This window comes from Saccopteryx bilineata, chromosome 4 (genome assembly GCF_036850765.1).
Source record: "Saccopteryx bilineata isolate mSacBil1 chromosome 4, mSacBil1_pri_phased_curated, whole genome shotgun sequence".
In the NCBI taxonomy this organism is placed as follows: Eukaryota; Metazoa; Chordata; class Mammalia; order Chiroptera; family Emballonuridae; genus Saccopteryx; species Saccopteryx bilineata.
This window is the reverse complement of record NC_089493.1, coordinates 174,969,046-174,992,352: the sequence shown is the minus strand read 5'-3', so window position 1 is coordinate 174,992,352 and position 23,307 is coordinate 174,969,046. Positions and strand designations below refer to the sequence as shown.

At 45.5% G+C, this 23,307-nt stretch overlaps 2 protein-coding genes and 1 pseudogene across 3 annotated transcripts in view; 2 read left to right on the top strand and 1 right to left on the bottom strand.

Moving 5' to 3' along the window:
* Positions 1-11,410, bottom strand: part of HMGXB3 (HMG-box containing 3) — a 54,891-nt gene extending 43,481 nt beyond the window's left edge. The window contains exons 1-4 of one of the 2 annotated variants that reach the window (XM_066272990.1): positions 10,892-11,410; positions 8,412-8,550; positions 7,200-7,374; positions 874-1,371 (exon numbers count right to left, since the gene is read on the bottom strand). In XM_066272990.1, coding sequence (XP_066129087.1) covers positions 874-1,371; positions 7,200-7,374; positions 8,412-8,548 — 810 coding nt within the window. In that variant the 5' untranslated portion in view covers positions 8,549-8,550; positions 10,892-11,410. The remainder of the gene's footprint in view (positions 1-873; positions 1,372-7,199; positions 7,375-8,411; positions 8,551-10,891) is intronic. The other variant, XM_066272991.1, reaches the window with a different exon arrangement.
* Positions 11,411-11,489: 79 nt separating this feature from the next.
* On the top strand, positions 11,490-22,910 carry LOC136333602 (ferritin light chain pseudogene; annotated as a pseudogene).
* Positions 13,608-16,194, top strand: TIGD6 (tigger transposable element derived 6). Its single transcript, XM_066276788.1, is given in 10 exon segments — positions 13,608-13,622; positions 14,644-14,971; positions 14,974-15,123; positions 15,126-15,237; positions 15,239-15,294; positions 15,297-15,347; positions 15,350-15,457; positions 15,460-15,924; positions 15,927-15,981; positions 15,983-16,194. Coding segments are annotated over 10 exon segments (1,467 nt in total). The 3' UTR covers positions 16,110-16,194.
* Positions 22,911-23,307: the final 397 nt, after the last annotated feature.

The window sequence follows — 23,307 nt, the reverse complement described above, 5'->3', positions numbered from 1 at the left end:
GAGATAGCAACCAATAAAATGGATTTAGATCTGGCATGGATGCTTTTGCAGGGGCACCTATATAGGCCATAGGCAAGGGTCCCCGAACATTCTACACAGGGGGCCAGTTCCCAGTCCCTCAGACCGTTGGAGGGCCGCCACATATAGTACTCCAGTATACTGACCACTGGTGAAAGAGGTGCCCCTTCTGGAAGTGTGGTGGGGGCCAGATAAATGGCCTCAGGAGGCCGCATGCGGCCTGCGGGCCATAGTTTGGGGATGCCTGCCATAGGGGCTATGGCATGCTGGTCCTCACAGCAGGAGTCCAACTTCTCTGAGGATGCCATCACATAGACTGTAATAGAGGACATGGTGGCAGCTTCCTACTTCCAAGAGACCAGATTGTGGGATCACTGAAACTGCTCTTTCCCCTCTGCTGGGCATGACACTTAAGCTCTGGAGAGAGAATTGCCTCTCTTGCTCAGCTATAAGCCCCATCAACCTGAAAAGAACCTTCTTCCTACCTACTCCATTCCATAAAGACTATTTAAAAATTCTTCTACACAGTTCAAGATGCTATTGTGTTTGTTGAAACAATCTCCAGGGAACATAAAATCCTGAATAATACTAACACCCTGACAGGCCCTGACTTTAAACTCATAGATAGCCCAAATATTTCAATCCTTCCTGCTAATATATTACATACTATCTCATATGAAGAAAATTCCAGCTCTGCTGGGCAAAAGGCCCAATGGCAAGAGAACTGCAGCACTACTAGAAGTGCCACATCAGCAGCTCTCAGTTACCACAGCTCCAGAAACACACTGCGTGGCGCCAGCTGCCTTTTTAGTAATTCTAGAGGAAGTAAAAGACATCAGTACCAAAGCAACTTACCCTCATAACTGTCACCACTGACATGCTCTCCCCAAGCTGGGGCTGAGACATAGCCAGGCTTCCGGCGGGGAGGTCTGGTGAGCCATTCACTAAGGTCTCTTCGATTACCAGGCTCGTGTGGTAGGGTTGGTGGCTCTCCCCGGCCTCCAGGGAAGCCTCTTCCAGGAGCACATCCTGGCTGAGGACCTCTGAGGTGGTGATCTCCTGTACGGCACTTGGCTGGGCAAGGGCTCCCGCATCCTCGGCCAGGGCCTCCATAGCCAGGCCCTGCTCCGCCACGCCTGCATGGCTGGGTCCTGTCTCCAGGGAGGCATTGGATACAAGAGATGGGCCTTTAGGGGACACCTGGTTCTGGGCCACACACAGCTCCAGCTGAGGGCAGCTCCGATCCTCCTGCAGACTGCTCTTGGGGATGATGATATAATCTGACCGGGGGAGGATCTTGCGGAAACCAGGGATGTCCGGAACCACGGCGGTCAGTGTAGGGAGCTTAGAGTTCTGAAGATGAGGAAGCCAGGAAAGGGGAGACAAGCGAAGATAAATGGAGTAAGGTCACATAAATATGCATTTCTGAGCTCTTTTTTTTCCCTTGAAAAGGGGACCAGAAAGATTCTACTCTCTTGACCTAAGACTTTGTAACAGCAACATCATCTTCATTTGAATCACACTTTAACCCATGTAGTTTCCTTGCTCACTCACACAGAAGACATATAACACGGATTAGACTCTGTAAGGGGAACTGATCTTGGAATCCAAATCTATGAATGGGTACCCCAGATGTGGCAGTTTTGAGTAAAACTGTTCCCCTTTTCTGGATTCTACCCCAGCTGTAAAATGAGGGACCTGAATCTGGCTATTGATGACTTCCTTTCTAGCTTTGCTACTTTAGGATTTCACAGTAGCAGATTTCAACACTGGAATTTATAATGTGCAATAAAAAAGCAAAAAGCTGCCTGACCAGGCGGTGGTGCAGTGGACAAAGCATCGAACTGGGATGTAGAAGGACCCAGGTTCGAGACCCCAAGGTCGCCAGCTTGAGCGCAGGCTCATCTGGCTTGAGCAAAAAAAAAAAAAAAGGCTCACCAAGGTCGCTGGCTCGAGCAAGGGGTTACTCGGTCTGCTGAAGGCCCGCGGTCAAGGCACATATGAGAAAGCAATCAATGAACAACTAAGGAGTCCTAACAAAAAACTGATGATTGATGCTTCTCATCTCTCTCCGTTCCTGTCTGTCTGTCCCTATCTATCCCTCTCTCTGTCCTTGTAAAAAAAAAGCAAAAAGCTTAAATTACAAGTCAACATGCAGTCAGAATTCAAGGCAGCAAGAATTCAGACATTATTGATTTCTCCTAGACTTACAAAAAGGATGAAGAGACCATGGAGCTAAGAAGGCTTCATGAGAGAATGTGCATTTGGAAGAGATTATATGACAAGAGCCTAAATACGCTGGGGAGGGAAAAGAATACAAATATTAACACTGACCCAGGATCTTCAAGTTTAGAAAATGGTTACGTGGCCCTGGCCGGTTGGCTCAGTAGTAGAGCGTCGGCCTGGCGTGCAGGGGTCCCGGGTTCGATTCCCGGCCAGGGCACACAGGAGAAGCGCCTATCTGCTTCTCCACCCCTCCCCCTCTCTTTCTTCTCTCTCTCTTCCCCTCCCGCAGCTGAGGCTCCATTGGAGCAAGGATGGCCCGGGCGCTGGAGATGGCTCTATGGCCTCTGCCTCAGGCGCTAGAGTGGCTCTGGTAGCAACAGAGCGACCCCCTGGAGGGGCAGAGCATCGCCCCCTAGTGGGCAGAGCATCGCCCACTGGTGGGCGTGCCGGGTGGATCCCGGTCAGGCGCATGCGGGAGTCTGTCTGACTGTCTCTCCCCGTTTCCAGCTTCGGAGAAATACAAAAAAAAAAAAAAAGAAAAAGAAAATGGTTACGTTAGACATCATTATTATTCCCATTTGACAATGAAGGGATTGAAGTTTAGGGAGGTAAACTTTATCAAAACAAATTAGTAAGTAGTAAAGCTGGGACTACAGGCCAGGTCTACGAACGTGCAGGAAGACCAGGTACTTGCAGCACAACCCACACCCCTATATGACCAACTGGCACCAAGAAAAAATGTTTCTGTATGTGGTTTTTCTTTTTTTAATTTAAACTGAAAGTTACCCAATAAGGAAAACAGAAAAATTCAAAGAGAACAGTTAAATGAGAAATGAAATTAAATGGAACAAAAAATAATTTTAGAAGCATCTTTGTAAAATAACACTAAGTCACTTAAAAAAGGATCCTTAAATAAATCAAAAGCAGGAAGTCAATGAGTTCACTTAGAGTACAAAGGAAGCACTCAGACGAAACAGAAAGGAGGCCGATGAATACTTGAAGGAGCCTTCACTGAAGAGATAATGGAGAAATGCCACTCTCAAGTAATCCTTTGAAGCAGACAGGTCAGAAGAACAAACTAAACGGTGGCAAATGCACAGGAAAGTCTGGACTCAAAAAATCCGAGGACAGAGAAACCAGGATGGCCTGAATGACATTCATCTCACAGACTGAAAGGAACAGCACTGGAACCACGGGCGCTGCCACTTGGCAGGAGACCTGAGGGGCTGCCAAGGAGAGAGCCTGCCACAAGGACTCTGGTAGGCTCCGAAGCATGCAGACTAGACGGTCTCACCTTCACATGAGACAGTGTGGGTGAGGGCACACAGTGTATGCAGCCTCACCCAGTTATGGCATAGTCCACATGCTCATTAAATGCCACCTATTCTTATTATATGGTCACTGGACATTTAATCTCCTAAAGCCGTGATGGCAAACCTATGACACACTTGTCAGCACTGACACACGTAGCCATTTTCGATGACACGCGGCCGCGAGAAGTATGGGGCCACATGCTGAGAAGGACATTTTATCCTTGGCTCCTGCACGGCCAGGTGCAGTAACTGAGGATAAAACATTTGCTGTAGTGTAAACACTCTGTGCCAGAGGTCTGTAGGCCAAAACAACAGAACTCCGGCACAGAGCGTCTAGTTCTGGGAGTTCCGGTTAGGCTGTTAGGGGATCTTTGACCTCACTTCTGGCCAGTGGAGCAGGGAGCAGCGGAATGCAGCGGGGGACGCATCTCTGGGGGCCCTGTGATCACCATTACCAGCAACCACATAACCACAGCAACCATCATCCAATCTACTGGGGTGTCGTGGATTTCTAATTGACCAGCATTACTGAGATAAGTGAGGGGGAGGATGGGAGAGGCGAGGGCCTGTGCTATGGGTGCCGTTTCCCACCATTAGAAATAGCGGCAGCCATCTTAATTTACATAAGATGCAACTTGCAGAATTTCAAGACAGCATCTGGGCTCAGGTGTTTGTTGACTTGAGGTCAAAGCTTGAGAAACTGGAAAGGTGCCGCTTGGAGAATCAAGAGGAGTGCCACTACAAACAGGAAGTTTGGAGTGCCTGGAACTGATTACCAGACACTTTTAGCACCCTGAAAAATATAGCAATGGCTTTACTCACAATTTTTCCCTCTATGTACTTTTGTGAGACCTTATTCTCAGCATTAAATAATATCAAAACCAACAAAAGAAACAGATTGACAGATGAAATTAGTAGTGCTTGCTTGGGCTTGAAGTGCACAAAATACCAACCTTCAACTGAAGATTTAGCCAATGAAATCCAGCAACAAAAAAGTCACTAATAGGCAGGTTAGTTAAAGAATTCCCCCTCCCCCTCACTTATCTTAGTTCACAGCACCCCACACAAGTTAAATAATATCAAGACCGACAAAAGAAACCGACTGACAGATGAACAAAGAAGTCACTAAGCAGGTAAGTTAAATAATTAGTTTTTGGTTTATTAAATACAGTTATATATTACAATTATACATTTTTGTTATTTAAACTATAAATATCGCAAAATTATGGTATTTTTCCCAAAGTGACACACCACCCAAGTTATGCTCGGTTTTTTTTTGTTTGTTTGTTTGTTTTTTTAATTTTTCTGAAGCTGGAAACGGGTAGAGACAGTCAGACAGACTCCCGCCTGTGCCCGACCGGGATCCACCCGGCACGCCCACCAGGGGGCGATACTCTGCCCCTCCAGGGGGTCGCTCTGTTGCGACCAGAGCCACTCTAGCGCCTGGGGCAGAGGCTAAGGAGCCATCCCCAGCGCCTGGGCTATCTTTGCTCCATGGAGCCTCACTGCGGGAGGGGAAGAGAGAGACAGAGAGGAAGGAAAGGGGGCGGGGTGGAGAAGCAGATGAGCGCTTCTCCTGTGTGCCCTGGCCGGGAATCGAACCAAGGACTTCTGCACGCCAGGCTGACGCTCTACCACTGAGCCAACCGGCCAGGGCCTATGCTCAGTTTTTTTGGCGAATTTTGACACACCAAGCTCAAAAGATTGCCCATCACTGTCCTAAAGAGTGATATTTATGAAGCTAGTCAGTATGCACCAAAAACTTACCTAGGTGCTTTACATTAACTATTTTAAACAGTGTGCATAGATACTATTATTTCCATTTTACAAATGAGAAAAACCACTTCTCAAAGGTTAAGTGGCTCTTCCAAGGTCACAGCTGGTTAGCAGCAGAGCTAATCTATTCGTGTTCTTGGTGGTAGTGGTAAATGATGGTAGATATAAATTCACAATGGATAAGCAAGAATCACTGCAGAAGATTTATTTAAAGTTTTTTAAAGTCTTAATAAGGACCTACCTAATGTCTAGTTTTAAAAACCATATCACTCCAGATTAAGTACAACGTTTTGGTATCACGGGCAAAAAGACTGCTGACTTTATAATGGGGAAACCAAAGGGGTACGTGTACTTCTAGACTTTGCCTCCTCTCCCCCCACAGGGATTGTTTCCCAGACTCATAGTTTATAAACAAATTATCTGGAGGAGGGAATACACAGTGGCCTCCCTACAAGGACAGGTAACCCAAAGCAGTTCCTGGAAGAGGAATGCCAAGCCAATAAGGACAAAATATTTGAATTGCAGTGGAGATGGGCTCCACTAAGGGAAAAGACAACCTGTTCTGCTATAACACAGTTGCATTCCTGGAGAACCTTTACTCTACATTATTAGAAAAGAAGTTACAGAAAATTGTTTCAATTGAAAAAGTGGAGTTACACTATTTTCCCACGGACACAAACCCACATGCTTCCTTATTCTTTAATGTGTGCAATCAAAGCTTCAGTGTCCTCATCACCTTCTGCTTTAACCTTGCATTTCTGCTTCTAGAGTAGTTCACAATCACCAGAGATGACATCATACAAAGCAACTGTATCTATCTATCTCTAAACATAGAGCCTAATGCCAATGTTATACCTGTCAGTAGTCAGTACAACACAAATTAATATTACATTCAATTTATAAAACAAACACTCACTATGTAGGAGAAATGCCCACCCCTACACTAGCTACTACATTGTGTCCGTAAAGTCATGGTGCACTTTTGACTGGTCACAGGAAAGCAACAAAAAACTATGGAAATGTGAAATCTGCACCAAATAAAAGGAAAACCTTCCCAGTTTCTGTAGGATGATGTGGCAGCATGTGCGCATACGCAGATGATGACATAACAACGTGTATACAGCGAAGCATCCCATGGCCATGCCAGTCGAGATGTGGACAGTACAGAGGAAAGTTCAGTGTGTTCTGTGGCTCGCTAAATTCGAATCCGTGACCAAAGTGCAAGGTGAATATCGGCGCGTTTATAACTAAGCACCACCACATAGGAATAACATTACTCGGTGGATAAGCAGTTGAAGGAAACCGGCAGTGTGGTGGAGAAACCCCGTTCTGGTAGGCCATCAGTCAGTGATGAGTCTGTAGAGGCTATATGGGATAGCTACCTAAGGAGCCCTAAAAAATCTGTGCATGAGCCCACATCGAACTGCACTGAATAGGTATGAAACTGGGAGAATTTTCCTTTTATTTGGTGCAGATTTCACACTTCTATCGTCTTTTGTTGCTTTCCTATGATCAGTCAAAAGTGCACCATGACTTTACTGACACATTGTATATTAAAGGAAAATATTAACTACCTATAAGAACAAAGGGGCTCCAAGATATACTAAAATTCAGAACAGGAATCTAAGGCTCACTGCAGATAATTCAGAAAATGTCAGCCTCGTGCACTGCTGCAACCGAAGAGGACAAAAGAATACAGAGTATAATCAAAACTAAAAACAGACAATATCAGACTCAAGAAAAAAAAATAACTCAATTTAAAGTTTTCCCAAGAAAAGAAAACAGGAGAAGAGGGGTGCTGCTCTCCCTAACGCCTCCACCACTGAACCAACAGAGCAATCGGTTGGAAATCAGTTGAATACTTACAGGATCCAAACCTTCTTTCTCGAGTTTTGCTTTCTCCAAGTAGTAACTCCTTTCAGCCACACTGAGAAGCCTCCAGCTCTCACTGATCTTCTTGTTGATCTCCGACTGAGGGAGGTGGGGGAGCTCCTGCTGCACTTTCAGGTAGATGTCATAGTAGTACAGGAGGTAGGCTGACCTGAGGAAGCAAGGACTCGGGCAGGCTTTCTTTTGTTTGACCAGGAAGTACTACAATGTTAGAAACTGGGTAGTGAAGAGGTAGAAACAAAACTCAGCTTTTCATTGCAAAGCATAAAACTAAAGAGGAACCAGAGCAAACAAACATTTAAGTAACACCCCAGATGATATACCAGAGGTTTCTCTCTTCAGAAACCTGGAAGCAAAGAATTTTTCTGCTTTACTTCCACGGACCACTTTTTCTGCAGCAATGACTGGCTTTCACACTCAATATGAGCAAAAACGTACAGATGCCTCGTCATTCCACTCTCAACGGTTACTTGGGGCTGATTACACAGTCTGGTTACCACTCACACTCTCTACTCCTCCACAAAGATTTGTCATCTCACTGGTCAACAGCACTTCAACAAGGCTGAGAGAGGGAAGTAAGCAGAACTATCAAAGTGACCCAATGCTGGAGACCACAGTAAGAAGTCTGGAAATTTTGCAGTTAAGAGAAAGAATAGAGTGCTATTATTTGGATAGTTTTTATAGCTATCTTTGGTACTATTTATAATTCCACATTTTTATTAATGCTCTATTTTAAATATTTAAATACTAACAATGGTAGTAATTAATAACATAGTTCTTTTGCACAATCTTCCCTTAACATCATTGACAGGTTCTTGGAATTGTGGCAAAAACACATATAATGAAACCAATTTAACACAGGCTCATTGCTATAAACAAGAGTTAAGTCCCCATGGCATCCCATCAATGTTATAATGAAAGGTTTTTCGAGGACCTGTACACCGCTTCCACCTTTTGTGTGGTACAACTTCCTCTGACAGCCTGGAAATGTGACCTAGATCTGACCAGGAATGGCAACTGCTGGCATCAGTCCCCCACTTACCACTCCCCACCTGCCGTGAATCCTCCTGCCCAGCCAGAGCCTTCAATAGACATGGCACTCTCAGTGAATCTGGACGCAGCCTGACCTCAACATAGCTCTCCAAGCAGCTGTTTATAAGTGCCAGCTACCAAAACATGTGGACTAACCTGGGTTTTTTGGCCTTTTCTCCATGTATTTTATACTTTTTCTTCTTCTTGGGTGGCCCAGGGGAGGTATAACAATAAGATTCCTCAATTTCCTCCATCACGACAGTTACCTCAGTACCATCATATGATGCATCCATGGCTGGAAGACAATCAAACACAAATGTTTCAGGAATCCACACTACAGAGAACAGCAAATGACCCCTTATCTCTGCCAGAGCCTCAAGGTTGAGTCATTTCCCAAACTCAGCAGATCCTAAGAAGCACCTAGAGGTACTTATTAGACATAGATTTCAGGATTTCCCTTCAGGCCTTCTGAATGGAAATCCGCATGCTTAACATGGGCTCCAGGTGATTCCTTTAACCAGACAAATGTAGAACACCAGCTTTAGCCCTTCTGCTTATATTCATTCAGGGGATACTCATAATAACTCTTTGGCTCAAAATTTTACTCCCACATTACAAAAATTCTATATGGTAACAGGTAAAAAAAAAAAAAAAGAATACTTGGCCAGGAGTCAGAAATCTGGCCCCTCGCTCATATTTCATCACCTTAAGCAAACTGCTTCATTAATTCATTCAGTCATTATTCAAACATGCAGTAAGTGCCTATATACAAGAGATTTCTTGACACTATGCCAACTTGTGTAACTTTAGGCAGATCCTTTAGCTACTTTAAGTTCAATTTTCTCATGTATAAAAAAAGAGATTCTCACCCACCTTATCACAGATGTATAGTGACAAGGCTCAAAGATATCACAGGCATAACTCTATTTGAGAATAGCTAAGTGCTAAATAAAAGGGCTTATTATGAAAGATGAATAATCTTTGGCTGAGATGCTTAACACCCTGCCCAAGGCCACCACAGCAAATAGGGACTTATATGACAAACTCTTTATTCAAAAATCCAACTCTCTGAGCCTTCTCTCATTATACTACAGTGCTCTCCATCTCCACTGGCAACCCTCTAAACCAGCACAGTTCAATAAACATTCTGCAATGGCAGAAATGTTCAATTTATGCTCTCCAATACAGTAGCCACTTATGGCTAATGACCACCTGAAATACGGCTGATGTAATTAAGAAAATGAATTACTTTTGTTTACTTGTAATTAATTTAAATAGCCATCCATACATGACTAGTGGCTACAGCTCAGAAACAGAAAATCTACTAACAGTTTTTCCTAGGAAAAGGAAGGTATACAACAGCTGAATGAGTTTGTTGTGTCCACATTCTAAGCTGGGAGTTTTACCACCAAGACTCAAGCCTTGGAGGAAGGTTCCCAGAAACCACGTGAATTTTATGAGATGAAAATAATACGCTTGGCTCCTAAAAATCTGTCACTTTTTAAAGAGGATTTAGGATTCTGAGAAAGAGGGCTGTTGTAATAAACACAGGACTGATCTATGTATTACAAAGCCCACTCACATCTCGTTGAGACCTCACTACACAAATGATAAGGCATCTTATGGAGTATAACGAGAAAAGGAGCAGACCGTTGAGTCAGGAGACCTGGATGTGAGACAAAGAGGCTAAAATCAGTGGCTCCTAACTTTATGGGAGGCAAGAATCCCTTCGAGAATATTGTGACAGCTAAAAACCCTCCCCTAGAAAATGCAGACAAAAAAAAATTTTTCACCTTAACATATTATTCTATTCCCAAGGTTATTTCTAGGAGAACATAACCTACAATCTGGCTGGGTAAGTAAGAGCCCAGTGCCTTCACTGGGTAAGGGAAGTTAGAGTTCAAATCAAGGCTATATGGGGACTGTGCTTTTTTCCCTTAATAACTGATTTCTCAGCCCTTCAGAGCCTTGCAGGAAAAAAGCAGTGATGGCAGGAGAGCATCTGTAAAGAACGGAATACAGTAGGGTTTTAGCATCCAGAGCAAAACGAGTTAGGAAACAAAACCATTGCAAAACCAGGGTGGGGTCAGGAAGAGACTAACCAGGGTTTTTGTTCGACTACTCCGTTTTATGCCAAGGCCCAAGAATGTTTTCAGATCCTAAGCCTCAGTACAGCATTGCCAAAAAAATACGCAGAATGATATAAAGGTTAAAACCAAGGGCTCTGAAGGGCAGAAAATCAGGGTTCTAATTTAAGTTACACATATTACAGCACCTGCAAAGCTCTATGACCTTGAGCAATCTACTTACTTTAAGTCTCAGTTCTCTCATCTGCAAAGCAGAGTTAAGAGCAGTATCTGGTATTTGCGAGACACTTTCACTGTCCCATCAGATTCTCCTCCCAATCTGAGATGACTTTGACAGCTCAGCTAAAGACCACGGTTTGAATCTGGGCTAGTTCCTTTCCCTCTCTGGGTCTCAGCTGTCCCAATGCGATACCTAATGCGGGAGGAGACCAACGCTCACTGCTCCTACTTTGTAGAGGGCAACAGAGCTCAGAAAGCCAGAGCACCCAGGTCGAGGTCGCCCAGCTGGTCACGACACGGTGCAGAGCGGCGCTCGAGGGCGGGACTTACCCCGAGGAGCGTGCAAGCCACGCGGCTCACATTCCCGGAGGCACCCGGCCCGGGGGCTCGACGAGCCGGCTGGCCCGCGCACTCGCGCTCCCCGCTGCCTGCGAGAGGCGGCTCCAGTCGTGACAGTGGCAAGAAAATGGAGGCGAGGGCTCGCGCGCGCATCCCGGGGGCTGGAGGAGCCCCGGCCCCGCGGCCCCGCCCGGCGACACACGGCGCGGAGTCGCGACAGCCCTTTGGCTCCTGCTCCTCCGAGTCGCGATAGAAGGTCTTGGAGGGCGGTTGTCGGCGCACAGGTTCACTCCGCAGGCACTTTGCCGACGCCCGCTGAGGGCCCCGGGGGTCAAGCCCCGGGGAGCTCAAGGAAGACAGCAGAAACACGGGCGTCGCCGCGGCACCGGTTCGGCGGTGGAGGCGGCAGCGGCGACAGCAGCAGCAACAGTAGTAGCAGCAGTGGCAGCAGCAGTAACAGTAACCTCGAATCGCCTGGGAGACCCGTCCCGGCGGCCCTCGCGGCGCACCGGAAGCGGCCGCGGAGCGTGACTGCGTGCGACCCCTTGCGCAAGCGCAATAGTCCAGCCCCAGCCGAGGGGCGGGCTCATAGGAACTGCTCAGAGTATTAAAGGCGGACTACTAACGCTGACGGACTGCTTCCGGCCTGAAGTTCTGGGCAGAAAAGGTAGCTGCGACCTTCTGCGGTGGTTCTTCCTGGCCGCTCGGCTCCCGGTTTTTGATATAGGGCATTCAGGTAACTGAAGCGGCTGTTCAGAGCGTGAAGGGGCAGGGCTCCGCTCCACCCCTCAGAGCCACGTCGGGCCCTGGAGAGAGCCCGAGTCTCAGCACCGCGATCGAGACCTGACCCCAGCCATCCTCAGGCGGTCACTGCTCGTTCAGCATAAGGTTCTTGGTGCCGCACCACGCCTCCCTCCTCTCCGCGGTGATCTCCCCTCAACCGGTCCTTCCCACCGTCCCACACACAGTAATGGTATTAGAGTGATTCAAACTGAACGGAATGACTCTGGAGAGGTTCTGGAATCCGACAAGGATTGTATTGTCCTTTCCCGCCGATGTCACAGATTGTCCCACATTTGTACAAGTCCGGACAGGACCCTCACTATCTTGCAGATGTGTTTCCAAAATGCCTACTCTTCTCTAGCTACCGCTGTAATCAGCCTTCCCTGAGTCACTGTCCTATCCTGCCTGGACTGATGCAATTTCTTCCCACCTGCACTCCTGTCCTTCTACAGTCTATTCTCCACACGACAGCCAGACTGATTTTTTTTGCACTGGGAGTCTGATTAGGTCACTCCCTGCTCAAAACTATCCAGAGTCTTCTTGTTCACTTAGAACACAAGTCAAACTTCTTAGCTTGACCTCCAAGACTTTAGTTTGGCTTGTGCTTCATTCTCTTTCCGTGTCTCTTCTCAAAACTGGCAATTCCCAGAACAAGCTACATAGCACTCTGTAGTATTAAGAATGCTGGCTTTATGGGGAGCCTTACTTGGGTCTGAATTCCAGCCGTGCCACATGTAAGCGTGTAAAGTAGCAAATGCTGTTGATGAAGTAAATCTTCAACAACTGGTTTTCATCTCAGTAAATGGTACCACCACCCACTGGGCTAGTCAGTGCTCAAGCCAGAAATCTGGGAATTATCCTGACTCCTCATGCACCTCACATTCAGCCCATCAGCAAGATCTGCAAAAACATAGCCCCGAACTGACTACTTCTTACCACCCACACTATTCTAACCCAACCCACCATTATCCCACATCTAGACTCTGCACAGCAGCAGCTTCCTACCTAGTCTCCCTGCCTTTTCTCTGACACCTTCAATTCTATTCTTCACACAGCAGTCACCTTGCTTCGTGTTTAAGATCCTTTGGTAGCTTCCTGTGGACTCAAATTAACATATCCAGATTGTATGTGACCTACTAGAAGAGCCTGCATGTATCTTTAGATTTAAGGGCACCTCTTAGGAAACGACTTTTACCCATGAGGTTCTCCACTTTGCAACCAAAGGACTCTCTAAAAGGCAACTCTGATTATGTTATTTTAAAAAATCAAACTCTAAGGACCTCCTGTTGTTGCCAGATGAAACTAAAATATTTATTAGGTCTTTTTGTGATTTCTGTGTCCAAAGACATCTTTTTTTCTTACCATGCCATTTTCTATAGTACTGCATTGCCTTTACACATATTTCCTTCTCTCTCATGTATTCCTATTTGCATCTTTAGGTCCAATATCAATATTATTTCCTCTTTAAGTGTACTTTCAATGCATGCCCTATTCAGTTGATGATATCTGCTTCTGTGTTCTATTCATAGTACTTTATAACATCTCTTACCGTATTGCATAGACTCTAGTATTTGTCTTCCCTTCTTTTCCAGCAAGCTCCTCAGTGGTGGGCACTGTGCTCCATTCGTCTCTGTATGGCTGGCATCAAGCACAGTGCTTAGCACATAGGGTATGCCATGAATCGATAGACAGATGTGTGGAACTGCTGGTAGAAATCATTCCTCAGGAATAAGATCACAGCAGCTTCTCTTGTCCTTTGAGGGTTCTCGTGATAGAAGGTCCAAGCAGGAAATAACCCAAACTGCTACTGCTCGATCCTGTTTATTTCCTTTGTAGCACACATCACACTCAAATTTGTCTGTGTACTTATTGTTTATCTCCCCCCATCACATTATATATTTCATAAGAGCAAAAGGCCTTGACTATGGTGTTCATCAAAGTACCCTTACCTCTTGGCACATGTAAATATTCACTAAGTGAATGGAAGGCTACCAGAAACATCTTCCCTCAGTGAACATCCTTCCCAGCCAATGGTGATGGAGCTTTGGCGATCTCATTGGTGGAATTTCAGGCAGGACAAGGGAGTAGCAGAAAGAGCACTAACCTGAGTCAAGAAATCTGAGCTGTCTGAACCTGGATAGGCCTCTTCCCTACGCCTCAGTTTCTATATTTATAAAAGCAAGCCAGCCCTGGCTGGTTGGCTCAGTGGTAGAGCGTTGGCCTGGCGTGCAGAAGTCCTGGGTTTGATTCCCAGCCAGGGCACAGAGGAGAAGTACCCATCTGCTTCTCCACCTCTCCCCCTCTCCTTCCTCTCTGTCTCTCCCCCTCCTGCAGCCGAGGCTCCATTGGAGCAAAGATGGCCCAGGCGCTGGGGATGGCTCCTTGGCCTCTGCCCCAGGCTCTAGAGTGGCTCTGGTCACAACAGAGCGACGCCGCCTGGTGGGCATGCCGGGTGGATCCCGGTCAGGCGCATGCAGGAGTCTGTCTGACTGTCTCTCCCGGTTTCCAGCTTCGGGGGGGGGGGGAAAAAAAAGGCAAGCCAGATAATAACTCTTTGAATGTATACAGTACATTGCTATTTGAAAAGCTATTTTACCATATATTATTTCAATCTATTCTCATAGTAGATGGAGCAGACATTGTTATTATTTTTACAGAGGCTCAGAAAGTGTTAAGTAAACTAGATTATTTGTAAGATCTATTTTATTTCAAACATTCTAAAGTAATCCTATGAAAAGTCAGTAGCATGAATCCTTTCTTAACTTTGGCCTTACATTATAATTTTCTAATAAGATTTAAAAATTCTGAACCCATCTTTTAGGGGGAATTTATTATCTTTGGTTCCTGATAGGTACTTCATTTTGTTTTCTCTGTTTTCCACACTTGTGGCAGAACAAACCACGAGAAGGAGCGGACACAGCCCTGGTAGTGGTGGCCCAGCCCTCATTCTGCAGATATAGTACACTAGAAACAAGAAGCACAGGCAGCTCCCCCTAGAGGAGAAAATGGAAGTTGTAAAAGCTGTAGACTCAGGCAGGAGGAACAGCAATGTGGAGAAAGAATTAGGTATCACTCCTTTTACTTTGCCTACATTCTTAAAGGATTGTGCCAAATTTGAAGAAAGGTGGGGGAGGACTCGGTGGGACCCCAGTGGGAAAAGGATGAGGATCACTCTGTGATGACATTGATAAGGCTGTGTGTTTGCTTGGTTTCAAGAAATCCATGCCAAAAACATTCTCGTGCCTGTTTCTGTCATTTGGAAAAAAACACTAAACTTGGCCCACATGCTTGGTATGACAATTTTCAAGCAGGTGTGGGCTGGCTGAACAGGTTTAGGGATCGCCAAGGAATTGCTTTAAAAACAGTCTGTAGAGAAGATAGTGACAGATTAATGAATGGCCTAGGAATAGAGAAGGTTAACGAGTGGCATGCAGGGGAAATTAAAGAATGTTTGCTGACTAAAGCCCAGATGATATCTTGAATGCTGATGAGACAGGAGTGTTTTTCCAGTTTCTTCCCCAGCACATGCTTGCTGCTAAAGGGGACTATTGTAGAGGGCAAGAAAGCAAAGCAGTGGTTGACAGCACTCATGTGTTGCAAGGCTTCAGGGATGGAAAAATGAGACCATTGATTGTTGGTAGGGCGGCCAACCCACGCTGCTTTAAGACATCCATTCCCTCCCTTGTGATTCCCAAGCCAACCAGTGGGCATGGATGACAGAGGGTCTGTTTAATGAGTGCCCGATGCAAATGGATGCCAGGATGAAGTGGGCGGAATGCCGATCCTCCTGCTGGTAGACAAGTGCTTCTCTCACTTGCTTCCACGCTTGGAAAGGATCCAGGTGAGGCTGCCCTCAAACTGTACTGCCGTCCTGCAGCCACTGAATCTGGGCATAATTCACACCATGGAAGTGCTGTCCAGGAGCCACCTTCTAAAACAGATCCTCCTCAAGCTCCACAGCAGTGAGGATCAAGGAAAAGTGGACGTCAGGCAGGCCATTGACATGACCACTACAGTGTGGTGGTCAGCCGAGCAGTCCCCAGCAGTGAGGTGCTGGCAGAAAGCAGCATTGCCCCTCTGCTTGACAGATTCTCGCAGAGCAGCAGCAGCCAGTGAACCAGGCATTGCCCTTGAAAAGTTGTGGCACTTGGTGGCTGTTGCCACTTGTGTACCAAAGTAAGTAAATTTTGTCACTGCCGATGATGACCTCATCATCTATCAGGAGCTGGTGGACACAGAGGTCACCGGGGCCCAGTGGCTGGCTGAAATCCTGATGAAGCTGGAAACGAAGATGAAGGCATCTTTGCCACAGTGGCCAGCGATCACCATCACTGAGACCATCTCAAGTGTGCAGAAGCTTAGATGGTTCCTGGCCACTTGTGTAGGCATTCCTGATGCCAGTTTTGGACAGAATTTGCATTTCTAACAAGTTCCCAGGTGATGCTGATCCTGATGTGATCCAGGGTCCACATTTTGAGAACCACTGATCTAGCTGGACTCTAGCGCTTCTCTCTTCAGCTGGCCACCTGAATACTCCCTATCACTGTAAAAAAAAACATCATGTTTTCTTACTAGAGCTGTTAACTCTTTTCTGCTTATTGAGTAACTTTAGAACCTTCTTAGTTATTCTCTTGACTGCTGGCCACCTGAATACTCCCCATCACTGTAAAAAAAAACATCATTTTTTCTTACTGGAGCTGTTAACTCTTTTCTGCTTATTTAGTAACTTTAGAACCTTCTTAGTTATTCTCTTGACTGCCCCGCCAGTTGACTAAGTATTTAATAGAGGTACATTTGTCTGTGCCCAAAGAATTAAAAGGAGCCAGCTAACCTATTAAAATGTCTTGTGGTGCTTCAGGCTTATTATTAATAGGGAGCTGAGGTACAGGGAAATAAAGTGCGTTAAAGAGGAGTCATGATACCATCTGGGAGGCAGGTTACATCAGGATCATGGGAGAGAACATATAACCCAGTGTACCCCTCAACTTCCAGGCACAGTCAGAGGAAAGTTTGGAGCAAGATGGCTACGTGAGAGTGTTTGGATCATCCCCTGTGTGGATTATTCACACCGTTCATCTCCGCCCCTGTAATCCAGTCTGGACCATGTAATTAGGATGGCACAATACATTTGCCTTCACTAAAATTACTTCATAAATGGCCTTTATTCTTTTGTGTGTGTGCTTCGGAGAAGTCAGCTAGAGCAGAGTTGACTTTGAATTATTTAAAGCTATATAAATTGATAATCAGATTTATATTAGTTTTTCTCCTATAGAGAAGGTATTCTCAATATCCTTTACACCCCTAGTATCTATTCCTAATAAGTCAGATAAGTGTCAGTTTCATTTTTTAGAAGATACACACAATACCTGCTAGTGCTATAGTATAGGTTTGGGTTTTTTTTTTTTTTTGCCTCTTCAGGTTAACTTTGTGGCTATTTCAGAAACCCACTGCAATTCAGTTATTTTTCTGTAGTTACTTAATTGAAATGTAAATAAACATTAATCAAAAAAGTACAGCTTCAACTTTTTGAACAGAACAACAATCGCGCATGCGCGCGCACACGCATAAACACACAAACTCCAGGAGATGTTTAAGTGGATTTTTTTTTTAATTTTATTTATTTATTTATTTTTTACAGAGACAGAGAGTGAGTCAGAGAAAGGGATAGACAAGGACAGACAGGCAGGAACAGAAAGAGTTGAGAAGCATAAATCATTAGTTTTTCGTTGTGCGTTGCAACACCTTAGTTGTTCATTGATTGCTTTCTCATATGTGCCTTGACCGCGGGCCTTCAGCAGACCGAGTAACCCCTTGCTGGAGCCAGCGACCTTGGGTTCAAGCTGGTGGGCTTTTGCTCAAACCAGATGAGCCCGTGCTCAAGTTGGCGACCTCGGGGTCTCGAACCTCGGTCCTCTGCATCCCAGTCTGACGCTCTATCCACTGCGCCACCTCCTGGTCAGGCTAAGTGGATGTTTTTGAAAGCTTATTTTAGATATTTTTTCTTTTAACAAACTAGTACAATTTGAATTAAAGGTACTACACATATTTAAAACTTTTAATACTTAGGAGAGGAAAACAGTGTCTTATGGCTAGTCCTGTGGTTCTATGTCATTGTCAGCACCTTAATCGCTTTCATCACCTTGTGTCAGGATCACTGACTCAATTTCTAATTCCTTCCCTTCCCTTCCTCCTGAAATGTTTTGCACATAATGTTAGATCTTTTGCATGGTAATATTTCTTGCACCCATTTGTCTGTGGTGGTTCTCAAATGCTTTAAAAAATAAAAGACTATATGGATCAAAAGCATTTACTGTATTTTGTCATTCTTACAATCTTTAAAGTTAAGGTATTATTAAAGTGTACCCAGCAAATATTTTAAGGTCAATTTAAAAAAAATTTTTAAAGGGGGTAGTCATATCCTGGAACTCCTACGAGGCTACCATATCATGCTTTTTACTTAAAATTTTTTTAAATTTTCTTTTGAATGCTGATGAACAGGAGACGCCAAATCTTTTTCGCCTGCAAACTACTACCTTCTTTATTTGATCCAGCTAATAACACTGTTTTGTCTTTTTCAAAATAGCTCGAGATATATGGAAAAGATTTATATAGGCGGATGGGGATCCTCATTAAACTCCTCAGTGAGATCTTCTGAGCATGGCTTTTAAGATACCTAGAGGCAGAAAAAGCCCAGTAGAGATCAGGGGAACTACCAGCTTTTAGGATACGCCCTTAAAGGCTCCAATGCCCCAAAGGGGTCTCATAGGATGCCATCTGGGTCCTGCTTCAATAGTGGAAAGGAAGGTCATTGAGCTAAAGCCTGCCAGACTTACATGCCTCTGCTGTGAGGAAACAGGGACACTGGAAAGTAGGCTTCCCCCTCGCTCCTCTAAGGGAGGGTTCAGTCTCTTCCAGCCCTGCTCCAGCCACCTATGACCTAACCTTGCCCAGAATGCTGGGGTTTACCACTGAAGGCTGAAGGTGCCCAGGGCCGTCAGCCCCATCTATGACATTGTGGACGAGCCTAGGGTATTTCTTCCAAGAAGCAGGTAAACTGATCTCATTTGCACAAGGGCCACTTAACTATGTCTTGCCTGAATGGTCAGGTTTTTTATTCTTCCCTCGAAGATCTCTGTTGTGGGTGTTGATAGTCCTATTTTCTGCTGCTTTGTTTAATATATAGTGTTTCCTTTATTCCTCCTACCTCAATGCCCCACTCATATTTCAGGCTGGGACCTACTCCTAATTTAGAGCTCTCTTTCCCCCTTTTGCCAACTTTCATTATGAATCTACCTTTGCCACCCAGCTTAGTGTATCCCAAGGTTCTCTTTACCAAGCCACAGTCACAGAGCTCCAGGGAAAAGCAACCTGGTCTCATCTCTCCAGGCAGAGGAGAACAGAAACTCCATCTCCACACATGCTGCAGATGGCTTTTCCAGTCTACCTGAATCATTACCAGCTAGAAGCAGCGGTCATTGGAACTTGGACGTGAGCTGCAAAGTATAGAATTGTGACAACAATTCCAGTGCCATGTGGACTTTTCCTGGATGTGGACTTTTCCTGGACTCCTGCTCCTTGTGACAGCTCCTAACAGACTGAACTGGGGTTGGGTTGCATTTTTCAGGGATTTGGCATGGTATTGGGGCCAACTTGGACTTGGTGAACATGTTAAGGACACTACTCTTTTATGGATTCTTGCTGTATTGGCCAAGAGTTTGCTTAAAGGCTTTAATCACTGTAAAAAAAATAGAGGACTGGATAAAGAAGATGTGGCACATATACACCATGGTATACTATTCAGCCATAAGAGATGATGACATCGGATCACTTACAACAAAATGGTGGGATCTTGATGACATTGTACGGAGTGAGATAAGTAAACCAGAAAAAAACAGGAACTGCAGGATTCTATACATTGGTGGAACATAAAGACGAGACTAAGAGACATGGACAAGAGTGTGGTGGTTACGGGGGGCGGGGGGAGGGAAGGAGGGAGAGGAGGAGGAGGAGGGGGAGGGGTACGGGGGAAGCTAGATGGAGGGTGACGGAGGACAATCTCTCTTTGGGTGATGGGTATGCAACAGAATTGAATGACAAGATAACTTGGACATGTTTTCTTTGAATATATGCACCCTGATTTATTGATGTCACCCCATTAAAACAAATATTTATTAAAAAAATAATAAATGTATTTTTTGTGTTAAAAAATAAATAAGTAAATAAAAATAATAAAAAACTAGATTATTCAGCTAAGTCTTAGCACCCACTAGAGTTGACCACAGTCTGCATTTCCTGCTTGGTCGCTCCGCACAATTCAGTGTGCGTGCCGCCCCAATGGGCCATTGTCTTCTTTCACTCCATACCCATGTCTGCTAGTTTGCCTTTTCCTGCCAAGGTTGGCCCCATGCATTCTTTAAGAACTTGAGTCCTCTTTCTTCCAGCCTTTCTTGACTTCAGTACCTGCTCCACCCTACTTTCCCTCAACTCCTCTGCCCTTGTCTCTGCCGCTCAGTTAAGCACTTAAATGTTTTGTCAGTTTCTGTGGCTCTTTAACTAGATTGTAAGCTCCATGAGAGTGGGACTAGTCAGCCTTTTGGGACTTTAATAGTGCCTAGCACTGTGCTGGGCACATCATAGGCACTTCAGTAAATACTTGTATATCAATTGATAACATACATGTTATGTGTCAAAGCCACCTTTTAAGCTGTATGAAGCAGTAAGTCTACTAGAAAAATGGCTTAGAGATAAGGTCCTCTATTTAAAAGGATTTATAAAATATTACCATGACTATCATTGCCTAAAATAATATTCCAATCCAGGTTATAGCCCGGTCTTTGATAATGAAGAATTCCTTTATCTTTCTTTCTTTTTTTCTTTTTTTCTTTTTTTTTTTTTTTTTTTTTTTGTGTGTGTGTGAGAGAGAGCGTGGGGGCAGGGGGACAGACAGACAGGAAGGGAGAGAGATGAGAAGCATCAATTCTTCGTTGTGGCTCCTTAGTTGTTCAGTGATTGCTTTCTCATATGTACTTTGACCGGTGGCTCCAGCAGAGAAAGTGACCCCTTGCTCAAGCCAGCGACTGTGGGCTTTAAGCCAGTGACCTTTGGGCTCAAGCCAGGAACCCTGCGCCCAAGCTGGTAAGACCGCACTCAAGCCAGATGAGCCTGTGCTCAAGCTGGCAACCTCAGGTCTTGAACCTGGGTCATCTGTGTCCCAGTCCAATGCTCTATCCACTGTGCCACCACCTGGTCAGGCAAGAATTCTAATATATAAAGTAAAACCTGTTTCCCTCCACAGAACATTAATGTGGCATTCTCCATTTATACACACAAGACTTTAGTATGAAAGGCTTTGGCTAAGTGCCTTGCATTAGTAGTATTCAGTAAATATGTGCTTAAACTTGCTTTTTAAAAAATTGAAATCTGCCTGACCAGGCGGTGGCACAGTGGATAGAGCGTCAGACTGGGATGCAGAGGACCCAGGTTCGAGACCCCGAGGTCGCCAGCTTGAGCGTGGGTTCATCTGGTTTGAGCAAAGCTCGCCAGCTTGAACCCAAGGTCGCTGACTTGAGCAAGGGGTTACTCAGTCTGCTGAAGGTCGGCGGTCAGGGCACATATGAGAAAGCAATCAATGAACAACTAAGGTGTTACAATGAAAAACTGATGATTGATGCTTCTCATCTCTCTCCGTTCCTGTCTGTCTGTCCCTATCTGTCCCTCTCTCTGACTCTCTCTCTGTCCCTGTAAAAAAAAAAGAAAAAAAATTGAAATCTTACGTTCTTTACTCATTTAACATATCATATGAATTAGAACCCAGTAGATGGAAATCATATCCAAAAGAGAGCTTTTGCAGTCCAGTTTACATTGGCTAAACCAATGGACATTAAGGTTTCTATTGGACATTAAGGTTTTAATGCTTTGTTTTTTTAACTAAAAGAGGTTGATATTATCCCTTTTTAGTCTGCTGTCTTCATCATGCCCTATCAGGCTTCTCCCTGCCTCTCTGATCCCTCCAACCCCACCTGGGGACTTAGTTTTGCCCCAGCTGACCAATCTACTCCACAGGCCGATATTCTGGAACTAGGCGCCGACCTCAGCTGTGCTGTCAGGAGAATAAAGAGGTGTACCTGACACCGACCAAGTGGTCTGTAAATGCTGTTGTCATTACTACCCATCTCTGCTTAGAACTTTCCCAGTACCATCTAGAGATGGGGAGCTGCCTTACCAGCCCTTTCTTCCACTAACAGGTCTGCGGTTGTGTTCCAGAACCACCCAGCCTGATAGTAGATAAAACTCTGAGAGTTTCCTTTGCCCTATTCCCAAGAAAGGTTCTTAAAGGAAGGTAGCTAGCAGTGCCCTTGGGAGTCCCCTGGATCTGTCTCCTGCTTCAACAGTGTCTGGACAGAACAGACCCAGGGACACCCCTTCTTGCAGCCTCAGACCACCCTCCAACCTCTTTTCCAGGCCCCACCTCGGAGCTCCTTCAGCCATCCTCGGCCTCCAGACCAGCCAACACTGTATTTTGAGCTTAACTTCTCACTGCTGAGCAACCATGAGCTCCCAAATTCGTCAGAATTATTCCCCGGAGGTGGAGGCTGCTGTCAACCACCTGGTCACCCTGCATCTGCAGGCCTCCTACACCTACCTCTCTCTGGGCTTCTATTTCAACCGCTTCAATGTGGCTCTGGAGGGTGTGAGCCACTTCTTCCATGAGCTGGCCAGGAAGAAGCAGGAGGGCGCTGAACGTCTCTTGAATATGCAAACCCAGCGCGGTGGCGAGGCCCTCTTCCAGCGCGTGCAGAAGCCTTCCCAAGATGAGTGGGGTGAAACTCAGGACGCCATGGAAGCCGCCATGGCCGTAGAGAAGAACCTGAACCAAGCCCTTCTGGATCTGCATGCCCTGGCTTCTACCTGCAAAGATCCTCATCTCTGTGACTTCCTGGAGAACCACTTCCTGGATGAGGAGGTGAAAATCATCAAGAAGATGGGCGACCACCTGACCAACCTCTGCAGGCTGGCCGGCCCCCAGGCTGGGCTGGGCCAGTATCTCTTTGAAAGGCTCACCCTTGAGCACGACTAGGAGCCTTTGGAGCACAGAGGGCTTTGAGGGGGGCCCTCTGCAACTCCCTGGTTCTGGCTTCTTCTTGAGCCTCTCCCTGAAGCCACTAAGTGTCCTTTTATACTTTGAAGTTGTTTCCCATACTTTGGACCAAATGTTAACAATAAAGTTTTTTGCAGCCAAAAAAGGAAGCTAAGAGTTATTAATTTCCTATTATATATCAAACACTATTTCACTTATTAACATTTCCAGAAAGTTGTACTACAAAATGACAGATATGCTCAGATAATGTTAATTCCAAAGTTGCAGACCTGTTCAAAAGCTGTTCACACTACTTGAGGCCAGTTATCTTTGAAACGGGCCGCGGTAGCATATTCTGGCCACCAGAGGGCAGAGGTGGACTACGTAAGGGAGACAGTGGAGCCAACTGAAGAAACCTTAGATTTTCTGACAGAAGATTGAGAGGGAAGGAACTGTAAGAGGAAGACCGAAAACTGTCCTTACCCCTATACCCACACTTCCACCTCTTCCGCAGAGCTGAGAGGTGTAGAAAGGGGAGGACATTTGC